Raw genomic sequence first — 18,619 nt, forward strand, 5'->3', positions numbered from 1 at the left:
TTCAAGTCTCTGAAGCATTATATAATCATCAGTAATCGATGGATCAGGAACAAGCACAAGGACCCAGGGTACACCATCAAGACTGGCGGTAACAACCACAAAAGTTGAGGCAGGAGAGCTTGGAAGGACTGGTACCTCTAGAAACTGGCCAAAGGATGCCCCTATTAAAGCTAAGAGCTTCCAATAGGACCGAGGAAGATCAAGAAACTACAGTGAGACTAGGGTAAGGCGCTGATCGTCCTCCACTGGATCAAAGCCCACCTGGTACTGAAAGAAGAAAATCTTCCTAGGACCAAGAGGGAAGAGGCTGCCAACCAAAACTTGAGAAGGAGCTTCTGAAGAATGAAAGTCCACTTGGAAGAAGCCTCTGTTAGAAATCTAGCATGGTATCACACAAAACTAGAACATGGGGATAAGTGCAAAAGGGATGAAGCAAACTGATATAATTCCATTGATGTGACCCCTTGAATATATAGGGGGAAAGTACAAGAGCTGAGCATGAGTGCATATGGGATAAATCCCTGAGTGCCACGTGGCATACACTGAGATGACCAAGACTAAAAGTATTCCTAGTGAGCACTTATTTCCAACACCCTCCTTAAGTGGACACTAGGAGGAAGACAAAAAGACAAGACTATGACATGACAAAAGATAAGACCAAGACAGAGAGACTAGACAAGGATTGAGAGACAAGCTAGAAGACAAGATGGACAAGACTAAAAGACAGAAGACATACATAAAGACTGATAGACTGAGAGACAAGACATGACAGACAAAGATCCTGAGACACCCCTCCTCAAGTGATATCCTCATATGGGTCCACAAGGGTAGGGACAAGAGTGGATCATAGACAGACAGAGAGAGAGACAATCAGCCAGTAGAGTGGTCCCACAGAGAGAGAGACTTTCAGATAGACATGAGAGAGACTGACAAATAGAAGATAAATGGGGACATAGACAAAATGCCAAAGACATGTGGGTAACTAATCCACAAAAGATAGGCATATAGACTGATAGACAGAGTGTCAGAGACATGTGACTGTAAGATCACACAAGATAGACACATAGACAGAGAGACTGACTGATTGTAGATAGACAGAGAGATGGACCTTGATTGATAATCCCTCCTCAAGGGCAATCCTCCTGCTAGAGTGAGTAATGCAGGGGTGCCTCTTGGATAGGGACAAAGATAAGTCCATGTAGACATGACATTACCCCATGATCTACATCATTGGTGATCAATGGTGGTAGATAGCATGAAAGCATAGACACATATGAGAGAGATGGGAAGGTAAGTCCAGAACAGGGTCCTCTTTGGCCTACATCATGTGGTGACCAAAGTAGGAGAGATAAAAAAAAGTCTTTTTATGCAGAGAGCAAGGGCAGAGTACCCAAGAAGAGATGCCAAAGATAAATAAATGAGAGACAGCATCAGAAATGAGAAGGTCTTACCCCTATTTTGATGGGCAGTGTCTGTTCTCTTACAAGATAAAATTCAGTTCTGAAAATTATTTTTTAAGAATAAAATAGAACTGAGAATATTGCAGTATAAAAAGGATAATCCATTTTAGTTTTTACCTCAGGTCTTCCACCCTTTCAAGCCCATGTCACGCACGCTATCCAGGGGGTAACCCGAGAGAAAGACAGCTCGTTTTGATATAGGAGTGGAGCAGCCAGTAGAGAATATGTCTTGAACAGAGAATGGGGGCTGCCCATACTGAAAACAAGAGGTGCGCAGCCTTGAGAGAATAAAAAACGAGTTGTTGTTGCAGCACCAGCAGCAAGAAAGGTGTCGACAGAAGCGGCCTGCTGCTGAACAGAAGCGGGGCAGAAAAATAACGGGGCATATGAGCATCACGTTGAGGCAAGGCAGCACCAGAACTATTCCGAAGCAAAGAAGCAGCTCCATGGCGGGATCAGGGGCTGTCGACTGCAGAAAATATGGGCGACATCACGCTTCCGCTGCAGCAGTAGAGTCGTGTCGAATAGGAGCTGGAGATGTCGAGCTGATTCAGCAGCAGCAGAAGACTCGTTGTAGAACAGGAGAAGCGGCCTGTTTCAGCAGTATAGAGAAGGGCTATTGCAAATCCACACAAGCCAAGTGCAGCTCCTATTGCTGCGAAGAGTGGATAAATCTCTGGTCGGATCCACCGGCTGGCACCATGCGCAGGAGGCGACATGTTGACACACAGAGATACAGAGAGACAGAGAAGTCGAGTGCAGATCAGCAGCACCTCAAAGAATAGGAGAGGAGAGTAGCTAGAGCTGGATCTAAGACCCCCGATGGGGCAAAGCTAAAAAGGAAGCTAAACCTAGAGAAAATCTATGGCTAGATCTAGACTAAAGGGCTGAGGAGAAGAGGAATCTACATGGCTCTGATACCATGTTAGAAATCTAGCATGGTATCACACAAAACTAGAACATGGGGATAAGTGCAAAAGGGATGAAGCAAACTGATATAATTCCATTGATGTGACCCCTTGAATATATAGGGGGAAAGTACAAGAGCTGAGCATGAGTGCATATGGGATAAATCCCTGAGTGCCACGTGGCATACACTGAGATGACCAAGACTAAAAGTATTCCTAGTGAGCACTTATTTCCAACAGCCTCGACCAAGCAAACAAGTATCTTGGAAGTGCACAATCAGCTTCGAAGGGAGAGGTGCTAGAAGCCATTCACTGGCCTGCGAACGAGAGGGGTGGGAACCATAAACTCTCGCAAACAAGGGTGGTGTGGACCTCAAGGTCAATGTCGTGCTGAAGAGAGGTGAGCTCGTTTTGTGAAAAATTGATGATTCTCCCCGGCAGTGGAGGTGACGAAAGATTGGTTGCGGCGGCAGAAGAAGCCATAAAGCCAATCGATAAAGTGTGGGCGGCCGAGTTGAATCCAAATAAAAATGTTGCTGAAATAAAAGGGAAATGGGGTAGGGCAAGGCGGAAGCAGAATGCGGGAACAACAGAGGCGGGTGCAGAAGAAGGGGGGCAGAGGCAGGAGCAGCAGAGGGGCAAGCGGGGGCAGCAACGGGGCAGGCGGGGGCAGCAGAAGGGCAGGCGGAGGCAGCAGTGGGCAGGAGGGGGCAGGAAACAGCAGTGCAAACTCACCTCTCCAGCAGCGGCTTCTACCTGTTTTCTCCACCAAGGTTGGTTTGACTACAAAATCATTTGATACCTTCATGAGCAGTTAGGATCTCAAACTACACCATATAAATAATGCAGTCATTTTTCAAACCATGTACTATAGCAGAAAGCTCCTTTTCTTAACTCGGAGGCAATGGTCCTTGGGATTGACAGGTTGGGAACAAGAGGAGCAGTGTAAGATAGCCAAAGTTGGGTAGATGGAATAGATGAAGTAGATTTGGGGTCTAGTTCATAGGGTATTTTCAGCCATGCCCTCGACACGCCTTAACCAGGCGCTTAATGCCTGATCATGGGCTGGGTGTTTTAAACAGGTGCTTTAAGGGGATTTCGCTCCAATTTGTGTCTTGTACAACTGGCTGACACGACAATCCGCTGTTTTTTTGGGGGGGGGGGTGTAAACCGGCCTTCAGAAACCCAAAGGGCGGTGAAACAAACACTCGCACATAAAACACTTCAACACCATTGAGGACCTAGAAAAGGAAAACAAACAGGGGGAGCTAGAGTGCTCCTGCAAACAGTACACGGACACCGATTGGCCCCAAAATCGCAGTGGCGCCCCTTGCGGTATTTCTTTAATTGATTATAAGAGCTTTGATTACAATATAAGGCTGGTAATTTAGCCGTCCCAGTAGAACTCCTGAAGCCTGCAAAGAACCTGCATCTGGCTTCTTTTCCACACGGCATCCACAAACAAGTCCAGCCATTGTTCATATCGAAAGACTCTTCACATTGAGTCTGCATACAGAAGCTTTCTCCCATGATCAAGGCTGCCACAACCATCCATAGCCTCTCACACTATGAACAGCATCACACCTTGACACATCCAGTGCTCCTGCATCACAACACAGACTCCCAAACTGTCTCTCAAAAGAGAACTCGAATCACAGCATAGCATAGCATACAGTTGACACACCTGTACCAACCCTCTCTACCTTCCAAGGGTACTATCCATCTCTGTCATGGATTCCCTGTCCCCTGTCATATCAGTAGCAAGGCTGTACCAAACATGTGTCCACTCCTGTACCTTCTGCCTGCATGTGACCTATCTCCTGGAGAAACCCACAAACATGTTTCCTCGCCAACAACGGCGTTACCTGTTCCCTCATGAAACATCTGGCAACATAGAGATGCCCATAGCTGTAGTTCCCACTGTTCCTTTCTAGCAAGAGAAAACAATCTGCTCCATGAGCACGCAGCCATGCGAGCTTGCTTCACTCCCATGCCAAGAAACATAACCACATGACCTTGTACTTGCAGCCAAAGACCCAAGCACATAGCTGAATTTGCAGCCAAGCAAAAACAGCCCATAAACTGTCCCAAAACAGTCCTGAATCCAAAGCAAAGAGAAGCTGAAAGTTCCATCAGATGAACGCCATCGACATGATGTCTATGTTCATGGAAAACCAACCTCTGTCCACCTTTGTATCAAGAGAAACCAACCCTTGTCTACTCTTTAGCAGAGGGGGAGAGAGAGAAAGGAGAGCATGTGCTGCAGCTTCCGCCCTTCTTCTATTTCTCCTGCAACTTGCCACCCTCTGGAAGAGATCTTGTCGACCAACAGTCCTGACCACATGGAATCCAAGGCTGTACTTTTCTGCAGACCAGCTAGCCGCCTTGTACCTGCAGTTCAGCCCACGTGCATCATCCATGCAGCCGACTAGGCCCTGCAGTCCAGACCCTTGCGCATAAACAAAAACATGCGCTGCTCTGTCCAGCGCTGCCTGTACACGCCTGCAGCAAAACTGTCCTGCGCCAGAATCTGTCCTGTCCGTACAGCTGTCCGTACAGTCGTACAGACCAGCCTGAACTCTCCTGTGTGCAGCCCACGTGTCCCTTCAGGCGACCAGCCCTCCTCCGAAAAGCACACACGCCTGCTTGTAGGGATAGGCGCCTCTTTTGCCTGCTAGCCCTCCTTTTTCCCAAAAAGCACACGTGGCCCCAAATATAGCATAAGGGCCACGTTTCTTTAATAAAGGGCTTAATAAATGATTTTAAAGGCTTTTAAACCTTCAAAGCTAAAATCTCTTTGCCCCCTTTCACACATGGGGTTATCCACACATGGGCTTCCATCTTCACTTCCACCTGATGCCATTTCACACTGTCCACCATGTCCCCGTGCACATCTGCATCTTGTCCAGAGAAAAACACAGGGTCGTAACAGGGGGGGGGGGGGTTGTTATTTGCAGCAATGTGATGAGCTATGCTGGATCAAATGCAAGAATCAACATCATTAACAAAGAGATTAGACGATGATTAAGATGAGATTAGTGAGCAATTAATTGATAGCTTAGTGTAAGTATGAATAATCAAAAACCAGCAAATTCTCAAAGGCCAATGCCTCAATTTATAGAGTTTACATCCAAGCATCTAATCCCACTGATCTCTCCTTGATTCACTCCACCTCCTTTGCTTGATTCTCTCCACCTCTTTACTTTTCCTAGAATATCTCCACACATCCTAAATCTTCTCATGCTACTCTTTATTCTCCGAGTAGATACCTCTCACCTTTTCACAGCTTCTCACTCATTTACAGATTCTCTTTTACAGCCTCTTGCTAAGGGCTTGTTCCCGCACACACCCTATTCACTTGTATATTTCAACATATGTGCCTGCTTCTGTGTTTTCTGTACCCTCTGTTGTCCCTGATATACTTTTGATGTACCAGCACTTATACCTGCTAAAGCTTCTGTACTCGAAAATTAGTTCTTGCTAATATGACTTCTCGAGCCCAAGTACCTGGTGTACTTGCTAAAGAGAATGTAGGGAAGAGAGAGAGCTTCAAACCCTAGCAAGCAAAAACACACACACACAAGAGAGAGCAAGATACAAGAGAGAGATGGATAGCTGAATTTTCTTCTATCTTCTTCTTCAACGTACAGGGTCATGTGAGCCCGACTAAATGAGCTGTCCCTAAACTCATACTCCTTGACACTCTCTCTCTCTCTATGTGTCCAAGGCTACTACAAGTGCCCGTGACCTTGACTAAAGTGCTCACACATACATCTATCACATGGCCTACATCATCATTGGCTCAGAGGTGGTTTTACTTTGTTGGGGCAAGTTACATTGGGTTGTGAGACATGCGGGACACCCAGTCAGGGTGCTGACCACAAAGGATATTGAGGAGATCCGCCAGCGTCCGATGCGGCACATATTATGAGATGGAGGCATCTCCATAGTGTATCCCCCCGTCCCACATGATATTGTATCCCCTCACTGTACTCCACTCACCTCCATAGCGTACCCCCCCCCCCCCCCCCCCCCTCACTATATTCACACCCTATAAGGGTTTCTGTTTACCTTCCAGTTCCTGGCATGGTATTGCAGAGGGACATGGCGAGTGAGTAATCAGCCAAGCAAGATTTTGTACGTTCATTCTTATTTGAGTAAAGTAAATACTTTGGTTAAAGGCCTTTCACTAGGTCAGCATGTTCGTCTCACATGCTTACACTTCCACTCTTGGTGTTTGTGGCATTACTGACAAAAGCTGTAGTTTAGCAATGGTTTTTGTTAGTAGACAGGCTAGGCAGCTTTGCATGGCTTCTGCAGAGCCCCAATTAGGAGGCACAACAACTTGGTGAGTGGGGTAGGCAGTATAGCAACGATATGGGAAAATTTGGCCAAAGGACGGATGATTAGAGGACTGAAGGGCTGAGCTGGCTCACTGGTTGTATGGGTAAACTGCTTATCATGAATCTTTGCTATTTTTTGGGTGCTACTGGCCAGCTGTACAGATGTGAATGTTTTTGTTAACATTTGATCATTATGCTGTGATCTTTTGTACATGCTGGGTTCTAAAGCAGCTTACAAGCCTACTGTGCATGTTGTAACAGAGTACGAGGATGCTGCATTGAAAACCCAAAGCAGTCTTTCATATCTGAACTTCGGTCAGAATGTTATATTTAGTGCTGCATTGTCCACGGCAATGCTAATGTGTGCTAATGGTATCATGAATGGCTCGATGACTATCGGTGATCTGGTAATTCTTTTTCAAGCAGCTGTAATAAATTGATACTTGTGTAGGGGCATAAAAAGCTGTTTTGCATCATTACATTGTCCCCTGAAACGAGCCTTAAATAAAATAACCATATTTTTAATCCACAGAAGTTCCCCTCAGGCCCCTTCTCTTGTGCCAACCATTTACTTAGTGAATTTCAGTCTACTTGCCCCACTTATATTTGATCAAGGACGTTAATTACGTTGCATACAATAAACCAACTGTATGATTGTGATAATCTGGGCTTTGGATTGGGGATAAATATGTCAAGTATGTTATTCTTTTTTCTTACATATCTTCATACGTGCATGCATGCTTTTATATGTGTCTATATGTAAATATGTTTAAAAGTACATACGATATACATACACAAATACATGTTTGCATAAATATACATACATACATGCATGCATGCATGCATACATGCGTGTCTATCTACTGACTTGTAAGAGGATACAACGTGCGGTTTATAGATGAGGACACTCACAAGGAGTAGGATCTTTCACAGCATAAATCTTTAAAACTTAAATTTAATTGCACAATAATAGGGATAGAGAAGAATACTGAATTACTGAAGTGATACAACAGATGGCAAAGCCTCACATTTGAGTGCTCTTGTGAAGGGAGCTTCGATGGCTAATCTCGAAGTGCTAAGACGGAGGTTGTATGCTAGTAGAAGCTAGGGAGTAAACTCACAATGATGATTGATGAATTGTGTAGAGAAGGGGCTAGCGGTGTATCTATATAGGCCTCTATACGTGGGGCAACCATTACATGACGGCATAGGTCGGTGGTCATAATCGGTGCCACCGTCTGCGGTGTAGACTTAGCCCAAAATTATACCTCACACGGCCATCCGGGATCATCTTGGGCCTTGTTTGGGCCCCACAATGTTAGGATATGTTGTTCAAGAGTAAAGTCGGGATATAGGTCCACTACAACATGTAGCCTTTTTGGCATTGTGCCGTCGCTAAACTATCTGGCCTCTTAGGCCACCATCCCGTGTGACTACAGGGATGCCAGGTGCCTGGGCTTGCTCAACCATGGCTACTTCTCATAATGGGGGCCATACTAACATGAGTTACAATACAATATGAGGGTGGAGCATTGATATCGAACAATACCTACCTACCTATATGTGCGCACACAAAATATTTACTTACATACACACATACGTATAAGCATACATACATATTATAAATCTATGTGTATATGTATGTATGTATACATACATTACATCCGTACATTGGTATATATGTACATACATACTTACCCCATTTCAATGTTGTCTTTTTAATGTCGCCACTCATTGCACCAACTACATAAGGAATCTCAGGCCTGGTGATGGTTAGATAGATGAGGCTTTTAATAGTTAAAGTGGAAAGATGAGAATGCACCTTTGATGGCTGGCCCATGATCACGTGTTGACAGCTTCATGCTTGGACCCACCTGCGTGGACAAGGGTTTAGAATCTTGCATTTTGCAGAGTATATTTACTTTGGGTAATGAAGGTAGAATCCTTGATCTTGCTTATCTCTACTCCAAAGCAATAGTGAAGTAGATCGAAACCTCTCATCTCAAATTGCTTGTGGGTTAAATCTTTTACATCTTTGATCATTTCCTCATTACTATCAATCAGGCTGGTTCTTTATTTATTGATAATGTCTTTATCATTTCAGCATACTAAGATAAAAATGAAGGCCCACACTATGAACATACTAGTTGATGCCAATATGCAATGTCCTAGAAGCTTGTTTCAATCCATATAGAGATTTGTTTATCTTACACAAGGTGCTCTTATTCCTTCTAGACCAATTCTCATGGTTGCTCTAAGTAGATTCTTTTATGAAAGCAAGGTGTTTAGAAACATTAGGTACAATTTGTGTTCAATACAAGTTTGAAAAGTATTGATTAAGGTAATGCGATTCATGGACGAGGCATCGGAGCCACATAATAAGGTCTAGCACGATCATATCTTTCAGTGCAATCCTCTGGTGATAGGGTGCTTTTTTTTCCCATCTTATCAAAGGCTACATCTCTACACCATAGCGCTTGATTTCTCGCTATATCCGATAAAAATAGATTCTTGGATTTATCATTAAGCTTTTGTCACATGCGTGGAAGCTCTCTATGTCTTCTTTCAGCCCTAAGCAACTGAATAGGAACCTTGATGCAAATCACCGAGAGAGAGAGAGAGAGAGAGAGAGAGAGAGAGAGAGAGAGAGAGAGAGAGAGAGAGAAAGCTGTATTAACGTCTACTAGAGGCCGAACTCGACCTATGAGACAAATCAATGTACAACTGTCAATGTCTTCTCGATGTCCATCAAAAAAAAGGACAAAATGAACATGAAATAAACTATGAAAGTACTAAGCTAGTGGGGGGGTGTGATGGATGGATCACTACTGCTAGAGGCTCAGTATGCAAGCTATATGCGTAGGGTATACAAGAATGCAATGCAGATCTGTCTAGCTCCAACCAGTACCATAATGGGGGTGTAATATGTGATACATAGGCGATGGCGAGGCAAAAATACCTCAGAGCATGATCTCCGGGTGTGAGTGTAAGTGAGCTATCCACTCCTGGATATGGTGCTGATGTCGAGCCCGTATCTCTGTGATCTCCCTTTGATGTAGTCTGGGAGTCTGGTAGCCTGGTGCTCTTGATATCCGTCTGGCTCAGAGGTCCGCAGCGCGCTAAAGTGTAACCCCCTCCTGTGTCAGGGTAGGCACTGGGATAGATCTCTAGAAGAAATCAGTGAGCTGGAGCTGCTGCCCACCTCTCCCTGTGGTATGAGTCCGTAGCAGTCTCTCTCTGTGGCGCGCTGTCTCTAGCAAGAACTGGCCAAATCTGCGCTGGTCTGCGGACTCCATGATCTGGCTGAGTGAGGGATGTCCACTGAAGATGGTGGTGTATCTCTCTCTAATGACACTATATGCTCTGCATCTGCATACATAATGCTCCTCACTCTCAACCTCCTCGTGGCATAGTCTGCATATCCTCTCTGCTGTGGGGATCTGTGCTGCCCTACCTGCCTCAATCTCAAGCTAGTGTGATGAGACTCTGAGCTGGCCAATCGCCACTCGGGCACTGTGAGGCATGTACACATCCATGTATCCAGGTCTCTGTTTGAATCCATCCACTGAGATACGCATAAACTGATCTCTGTAATATAGCATCTTCGACGGTAGAGGGTGACTAGGTGTAATCCAAGTCTCTTGAGTGTATCGCTGCCATAAATCCTGCCGAAGGACTCTGTTCCTCTCACTGTGAGAGAGCTGGATGTGTGGTGCATGTATATCATACTGGAAAGGTGGTAGGTGATCTATGTCGAGACCATGCTAAGTGAGCCACTGTATCATCTGTGAATACCATGATCTCCTATCTCCACTCTCTGCGAGCTGCCTAGACGCCTCAAAAGCTCTATGTGAGGGTCGATCTGATGGCATATCTCTGATCCTCTGAATGAAGCAGATCGTCTGGAAGAGGGCCTCTACTAGCATAGGAGGTGCAGCAAACTCCATCCGGACAATGTCATGTGGGACGGAGGGTTTGCTGCGGATCATCCGTGAGAGCATGAGAATCTCAGGCCACTCTATCTAAGACCATGTGGAGGTGGCGAGCCTAGGTGCCCATACTGCTGCAGCATACATCAAAGCAGGGGTGACTAGTGTGTCAAACAACCACCCCTTCATGCGGGGCTCCTGGAAGTGTGCTTGGTGACACTATCTCTCTAGCATGGCTAGAGCTGCATACCCTCGTGTGAGTCTATCCTTGGCTGCCTGTGCCATAGTAAATCTTTCTGGCAGAGTCGTAAATGTAATCCCCAGGTACACATATGAGTCTACCACCTCTACCTGTCCTCCTGCTAGTGTGAAGATGGCCTCTCGTGGAACCGGCCCTGAGGTGTGGAAAATCATGGCCTTGGTTTTCCCAAGGTTCACTATAAGCCCCCTCTGTGCGCAGAAGTCGTCAAGTGCATGGAGATGGTGTTGTAGTCCCATCCGCGACTCAGAGACCAGAATAATATCATCTGCATATAGCATAATGTGGACTGTGGTACCTAAGATGTTTACCCCGTCCCCACCACTGTGACCAATGAAGTCAGCCACCTCATCGATGTATAGCCCAAATAGTTTAGGAGAGGGATTAATTAAGCGTCTACTAAAGACCCAATGGGCCTATGAGACCCAAGTGATACAATAATGTCCATGGCATATCTCATCATGGAATGGAAAATAAAACAGAAACCAAACATAAACATATCTATCTCACTGGGGTGATACAAAACAATCCATGGAAAGAAAGTTATATTAAACGTCTTCAAAAGACCCAGTGGGTCTATGAGACCAAAAGTGATACAATAGTATCCATGTAATCTCATCATGGTACAAAAGAAAACAAAGACTAGAGCTATGATTTGAGAATGGCAAATCCGAGCCATATGATACAAAGTGGGACCATCATCATACAACCTATGGAGCTAACCCCCCCTGTAGGGGGAGGGGGCCATCAAGGATATCAAACATGGGTTAGCCTATAGAAGGCTTTGCAGATCCGCCAAGTGTGGGAAGGTGGCTCTGTGCCTTCCAAGATCTCCTTAAGCTAGGGCTGATGTCTGAGTTGTTGGTGAGGTCCAGGGAGTTTGGGGAGTCGGGCTCGCTGTAGTGCCGTGGCCCAGTCTAGAGTCATGCGAGAGTGGGGTTTGGGGGGGTCGGGCACTCAAGAATATGTGGCTCGATGAGGGTATGGGTATGTCATCCATAGCTGGTGGGGCATCCTCTCGTGGTCGAAAGAATTGAGTGATGGTCGCCTTGGGCCAGGGTGGCTGTCTCCCATGGGGTCTCGACTCCCTAATCAGTGAGTCTGTGGCGATGAAGCTCTAGTAGGAAGAGGCCCAGGAACCACTGATGTGGGTAATCCACGATCCTAGATAAGAGTCCAAATCCCTCTCTGAAGAGACAGTGGAACCTCCCTCAAATCTCATAATATACGGTGCATTTGCATATGACGTGCTCCTCTGACTCGACCTCCTGCTTGCAGCTTGCAGATAGTGCATATCCTCTCGTCACGAGATATCTGCATGGCTCTCCTTGTCTCTATCCTCAGGCGGTGCGAAGACACCCGGAACTGGCCCACTTCAATCCGCATGGCATGTGACATGTATATGTCAAGATGAAACCGGCCTCTGATAGAAACCAGAATGCGGTAGACTAGCAGTCACCCGTCCACTTGTAGTCTAGATATGAAAACAGAAAAGATTGGGGCTAGAGTGCCCAAATCTGAAAACAAAGCGACACCTGTTGGCCCCAAAGCTTGGCGCCCCTTGCGGTATTTCTTTATTCAATTCCAAAAGTATGAAAGGCTGAGTACAACCAAAAATCAGCCAAGAGATTACACCTGTATGTCCAATCTGACGGCCCACAATACCTCTTAGCACAGAGGATCCACGTACACAGATCTGTGTTTCAAAGCAACACACTGTGCCTCCCTCTGATCAGCCAAGACCACTAAGCAGGGCAGCCATGAGCATACATCTGGCATAACTCAAGCACATGATTCAACATCTCAGCTCATACATACATGTACTGTTCAACCTCTGTCTCCACCCTTGTCAATCTGCCATACCCCTCCTCTCACAAGGGGCCAGATAGCTCAAATCTGCAAACAGACATAAAGCAGTAGAAAGAGAGAGAGATGAGCAGATGCGGAGCTTACCAAATTCAGCCCGTGAATCTGCACTGGAGAAAGTAACGGTACCAATCTGTAGTTGCAGGCACTTGTTTCCACAACCCTGCTTCACACGTGTGTATGTACTTGTCTGTACCCTCCTCCTTGTGTCCACCTCAGTGCTGTGCCTGTCTGTACAGTCCTGAAAAACAGCCCTGTACCAGTCTGTACTGCCTCGGGATACGGCCAGAAGCTGTCCTTGCATACGCCGCCTGCAGCCAGCACCTGTACACGCCTGAACCTGCGCAGTCAGCCTGTCCAGAACCTGTCCAGCGCCGCCAGCAGCAGTACTGTTGTACCTGAACTGTCCGTACACTGTACGGCAGTCGTACAGTGCTGTACCTGCAGTTGTACTTGTCTGCACAGCCTGTACCAGCAACTGCAGCCTATCCAGAACCTGTGCGCAGCCTGTCCAGCAGAGAGATAGGCCCGCAGCAACTCCTGTGCGTAGCCTGTACCAGGAGAGAGAACCTGCAGCCTGTCCGCAAGGCTGTACGGCTGGTTTGCTCAGAGAACACAGCAGCCAGAAAGACCTGCAGCAGCCGACTTGCTCCCTTCAGCTTTTCCACGCTTCCCCACAAGGGCACGTATGCTCCACCATTCCTTTTTCCCAAAAAGATGAGAGAGAGAGAGGAGAGAGAAGCACACACTCCAAAAGTGGAGTGGCCCCCTCCCCATAATAATCCTAGGACCCCCCAACTTTAATTATTATTAAAGTTCCCTAGGGGCCACTAAGGCCTAGGGGCAACTTTAATAAAACATTAAAATTCTAATGTTCTAGTTCCCCCCTTCACACCTAGGGATGTCCACACATCTTTAACTCTGTCCGGGCACCCCCCATGTGAATCATACAATATTCCGACTCAGCAACCACCATGCCCACACTTGTGCTGTTCCATTTTCACAGGGCCATGACATACCCCCCTCTTGAAAAATGGCAAGCGTCCTCGATTGCATTCTGGTGATACAACGAAATATCCAAAGTGAAATATACAATATGGCAAGATCAGCGTCCCAATCTCTCTAAGCCATGTACATGTAACATCATTCACTGCATATCAATGGCGTAGTAATAGTCCAAGTTGTATACCACTGTGAACCATACATATCCACAAAATCCCATGTGACTAGTACACATATATCATAGAAGTCCCGTAAACAGATGTACTGTCAGCCTCAGTACCTTCGGGTGAGATAAAAACTGCACCAAGCGACCTCTAGATGTCATCTGAGCCTGTCTGTATCAAGGGAGTGGAGGTGCTACCCCCATCTTGAGCATCAGGTAATGCTCCAGACCCATGCTCTGCTGAACCTAAGTCACAGCAAGAGTCGGCTCTAACTCAAAGGCATCGAGATAAAGCTGCAAAATCTGAGGTGAATCTGTTAAGTCACCTTCCTCCATCCACTTCGCATCCATCGGTGAATAGTTCTTGAACTTCACAAGATAGCGACGGGAAACTTTACCTCATACCTTCCTTTCTTTATGTGCCAGTATCTGCTCTAGAATCAGAACCTCATCAAGTTCCTCAACTTCCGGCTGAGCCTCATGTGATACATCCTTAGGCACATCCCCACGGAAAGGTCTAAGAAGACTCACATGAAAAGCATTGTGAGTCCTCCATTGATCTGGTAACTTCAAACGATAGGTTACCTCACCAATCTTTTCCAAAACCTGAAAAGGCCCATAATAACGCATGCTCAATTTAGGGAATAAGCGCTGTTTACCCTTCATCTTCTTGAGTCTAGCCTTTTCAAAGCGCAAAAGAACCCAATCACCCAATGCAAACTGTAAATCACGTCTGTGACGGTCTGCGGCTTTCTTTTGCTTCTGCTGAGTTTTCTGGAGTGCCAACTTAACTCTCCGATAAGCTTCATCCAAGCTCTCCACATACTGATCAGCCTCAAAGATCTTATCCTTTGTATGCAAAATGGGTGGTACCTTCTTCCCTCCTTCCACAATCTCAAATGGCGCCTTGCCTGTCGAGGTATGTGTAAACTGGCCTTCAGTTACCAAAGGGCGGTGAAACAAACACTCGCACATAAAACACTTCAACACCATTGAGGACCTAGAAAAGGAAAACAAACAGGGGGAGCTAGAGTGCTCCTGCAAACAGTACACGAACACCGATTGGCCCCAAATCGCAGTGGCGCCCCTTGCGGTATTTCTTTAATTGATTATAAGAGCTTTGATTACAATATAAGGCTGGGAACTCAGCCGTCGCAGTAGAACCCTAGAAGCCTGCAAAGAACCTGCATCTGGCTTCTTGTCCACTCGGCATCCACAAACAAATCCAGCCATTGTTCACATCGAAAGACTCTCTCACATTGAGTCTTCATACAGAAACTTTCTCCCATGATCAAGGCTGCCACAACCATCCATAGCCTCTCACACTATGAACAGCATCACACCCTGACACATCCAGTGCTTCTGCATCACAACACCAACTCCCAAACTGTCTCTCAAAAGAGAACTCGTATCACAGCACAGCATACCATACAGTCGACACACCTGTACCAACCCTCTCTACCTTCCAAGGGTACTATCCATCTCTGTCATGGATTCCCTGTCCCCTGCCCAATCAGTAGCAAGGTTGTACCAAACATGTGTCCATTCCTGTACCTTCTGCCTGCATGTGACCTATCTCTTGGAGAAACCCAAAAACATGTTTTCTCGAGAAACCTACGACCTGTTTCCACATGAAACCCTTAGGCCTGTTTCCCTTAGAAACTTCTGTCCTGTTTCCATACATCTAGTTACATGTTCCCTCATGAAACATCTGGCAACATAGAGATGCCCATAACTGTAGGTCCCACTGTTCCTTTCTAGCAGGAAGAAAACAATCTGCTCCATGAGCACGCAGCCATGCGAGCTTGCATCACTCCCATGCCAAGAAACATAACCAAATGACCTTGTACTTGCAGTCAAAAACGCAAGCACATAGCTGAATTTGCAGCGAAGCCATAAACAGTCCTGTTTCCACCCTCTGAACTGCCAAACCCTTCCTCTCACAAAGGGCTAGAGAGAACCACTCTGGAACAGTCTTGAGCCAGTGAAAAGAGAGACTCCGAAAGACATCATCTGCAGTCCCACTTGCTCACAAAGAAAGAGAGACTTACAGTCTTTATGTCGCTTTCCACAAGAAAGATAAAGACACGAGGAAAAGCCCTGTTGTGTCCTGCCTTCTTGTCCTGCAGTCCACGCCTTTGTGTCCAACTCTGCCTGTATGGACAGCAGCGCAGCCAGCCAACTTCTTGCCAAAAGCAAAGGGGAAAGAGGGATTCAATAGGCGCCTGTTTCTGTCCTGTCCGTACAGCTGTCCGTACAGTCGTACAGATCTGCATGTATTCCCCTGTGCGCAGCCAGCATGCAGTCCACTTCTCCCAAAAAGCACACGCTTCCTCAAGAGATAGGCGCCTCTTTTGCCTGCCAGCCCCCCTTTTTCCCAAAAAGCACACGTGGCCCCAAAATAGCTTATGGGCCACGTTTTCTTTCATAAAAGGCATTAAAAATGACTTTAAAGGTTTTTTAAAACCTTTTAAGTTAAAATTTCTTTGCCCCCCCTTCACACTTGGGGTTGTCCACATATGGGCTCCCTTTTTGACTCCAACCTGATGCCATTCACACTGTCCACCATGTCCCCGTGCACACCTGCATCTTGTCCAGAGAAAAACACAAGGTCGTAACAGTATGTACAGTGTTGTTATATGCAAACTCCACCAAAGGAAGATACTTTTCCCATTGTTGCTTGTGCTTTGACACATAACACTTGAGAAGATCCAACACTGTAGAGTTATCCTCTTCTGACTGACCATCTGTCTGTGGATGAAATGACGATGAAAACTTGAGAGTTGTACCCATGTTGTCAAACAACCCTCTCCAGAACAAACTCGTCATCCGTGGATCACGGTCACTAATGATAGACGTAGGCAAGCCATGATACTTGAAGATGTTCGCCATGAACAACTTCACCATATGATCCACTTTGATCGTCTTACGCACAGGAATGAAATGAGCCTGCTTACTGAACCTGCATATGATAGTCCAGATGCCATCATTTCCCGTTTGTGTCCGTGGAAGATCAAATATAAAATCCATGGCAATGCTCTCCCAAGGTCTATCTGGAATAGGTAAAGGCTGTAATAACCCTGGTGTCTTCTGACGGTCAAACTTTACCTTCTGACATACGATGCATTGCCTCACAAAGGCATTAACATCTCTTCTCAAGGTTGGCCAATAAAAGAAAGTCTCCACTGCTTTGACCGTGGCGTCAATACCTCTATGACTTGCATACGGTGGAGCATGACTTTCAATCATAACCTTGAGTCGCAATGGCCTGGTAACACACAGTCTGCCATGCATCAATAAAAACCCATCCCTGAGAGTATAGTGCTCATGCCGCTGACCCTCAGACATCTGATCATACAACCTTTCAAAGTCCTCATCATGGGCATACTGCTCTTTCATTTCATCAAGCTCATGATGATAAGCAAGTGAAACTGCAGAGACCTGTGGCTTGCGTGACAAAGCATCTGCCACTACATTCTTTTTGCCTTCCACATGCACAATCTGGAAGTGAAACATAGACAAAAAGTTTGCCCAACGCATATGCTTCTCTGAAAGCTTAGTCTGCGTGAGGAAATAACGCAAGGTCTGATGATATGTCTGCACAGTGAAATCAGCCCCAAGCAAGTAGTGTTTCCATGTAGAAAGAGCGTGAATTACAGCCAACATCTCTTTCTCATAAACCCATAGGCTATGACATGTCCTTCTTGCATGAGAACTGCACCAATGCTACTTCCACATGCATCACACTGGACAACAAAAGCCTTTCGGAGGTCCGGTAACATCAATACTGGATCCGAAGTAAGCTTTTCTTTGAGCTTTTTGAATGCTGTAATTTCCCGATCAGCCCATCTAAACGGAGTTGCCTTCTTCGTCAAAGCATGAAGAGGTGAAGCAATTTCAGCAAAGTGCCGTATGTATCGCCTGTAATAGGAACACAATCCTAGAAAACTGCGTACATCATGCACGGTCCTCAAAGCTGGCCAATTAAGTATTGCTTCCACCTTTGCTGGATCCATACGGACTCCATGCGCAGACACAATATGCCCCAAGAAATGTATCTCTCGCAAAAAGAACTCACTCTTCTTGCCATTAACAACCAACCTATGGTTTCTGAGTTCTGCAAACACAATGGCCAAATGCCTTCTATGCTCTTCCTCAGTTTGTGAATGCACAATCATATCATCAAAAAATGTGCCCACAAACTCTCTATGAGGCCTGAAAATCCTGTCCATCATTCTGTTAAATGTGGCAGGCGCATTTGTCAAACCAAAGGGCATAACCAAGAACTCATACAACCCAAACGTGGTTCGGAATGCTGTCTTATGCACATCCTCGGGTCTAATGCGTATCTGATGATACCTGCTTTTCAAGTCAATGCGACTAAAGACTGTGGAGTCCTGTAAGCGGTCCAAAATATCATCGATCCTCGGTATGGGGAATCGATTCTTGATGGTATTCTTGTTCAGCGCCCTGTAATCAATACACATGCGCCAAGAACCATCCTTCTTCTGCACTAAGAGCACAGGTGAGCAAAAGGGTGATGAGCTAGGCTGTATCAACCCCTTATTCAAAAGCTCCTACACCTGACTCATAATCTCTTCCTGCTGGGCTGCACTAACACGGTACGGCGGTCTATTCGGTGGAGTACTACCAGGAATCAGATCAATGGCATGATCTTCTGGCCTCTCA

The 18,619-nt window shown here is 46.0% G+C and overlaps 1 protein-coding gene across 2 annotated transcripts in view; it reads left to right on the plus strand.

The window, feature by feature from the left end:
• ABCB25 (ABC transporter of the mitochondrion 3) overlaps positions 1-18,619 on the plus strand; it is a 167,020-nt gene that overhangs the window by 119,420 nt on the left and 28,981 nt on the right. For both annotated transcript variants that reach the window (XM_086806530.1, XM_086806529.1), the window contains exon 10: positions 6,973-7,118. In XM_086806530.1, the coding sequence (XP_086662656.1) occupies positions 6,973-7,118 (146 nt within the window). The remainder of the gene's footprint in view (positions 1-6,972; positions 7,119-18,619) is intronic.

Source organism: Cibotium barometz, chromosome 12 (assembly GCF_041138505.1).
Source record: "Cibotium barometz isolate CiBa-2024 chromosome 12, ASM4113850v1, whole genome shotgun sequence".
Classification (NCBI taxonomy): Eukaryota; Viridiplantae; Streptophyta; class Polypodiopsida; order Cyatheales; family Cibotiaceae; genus Cibotium; species Cibotium barometz.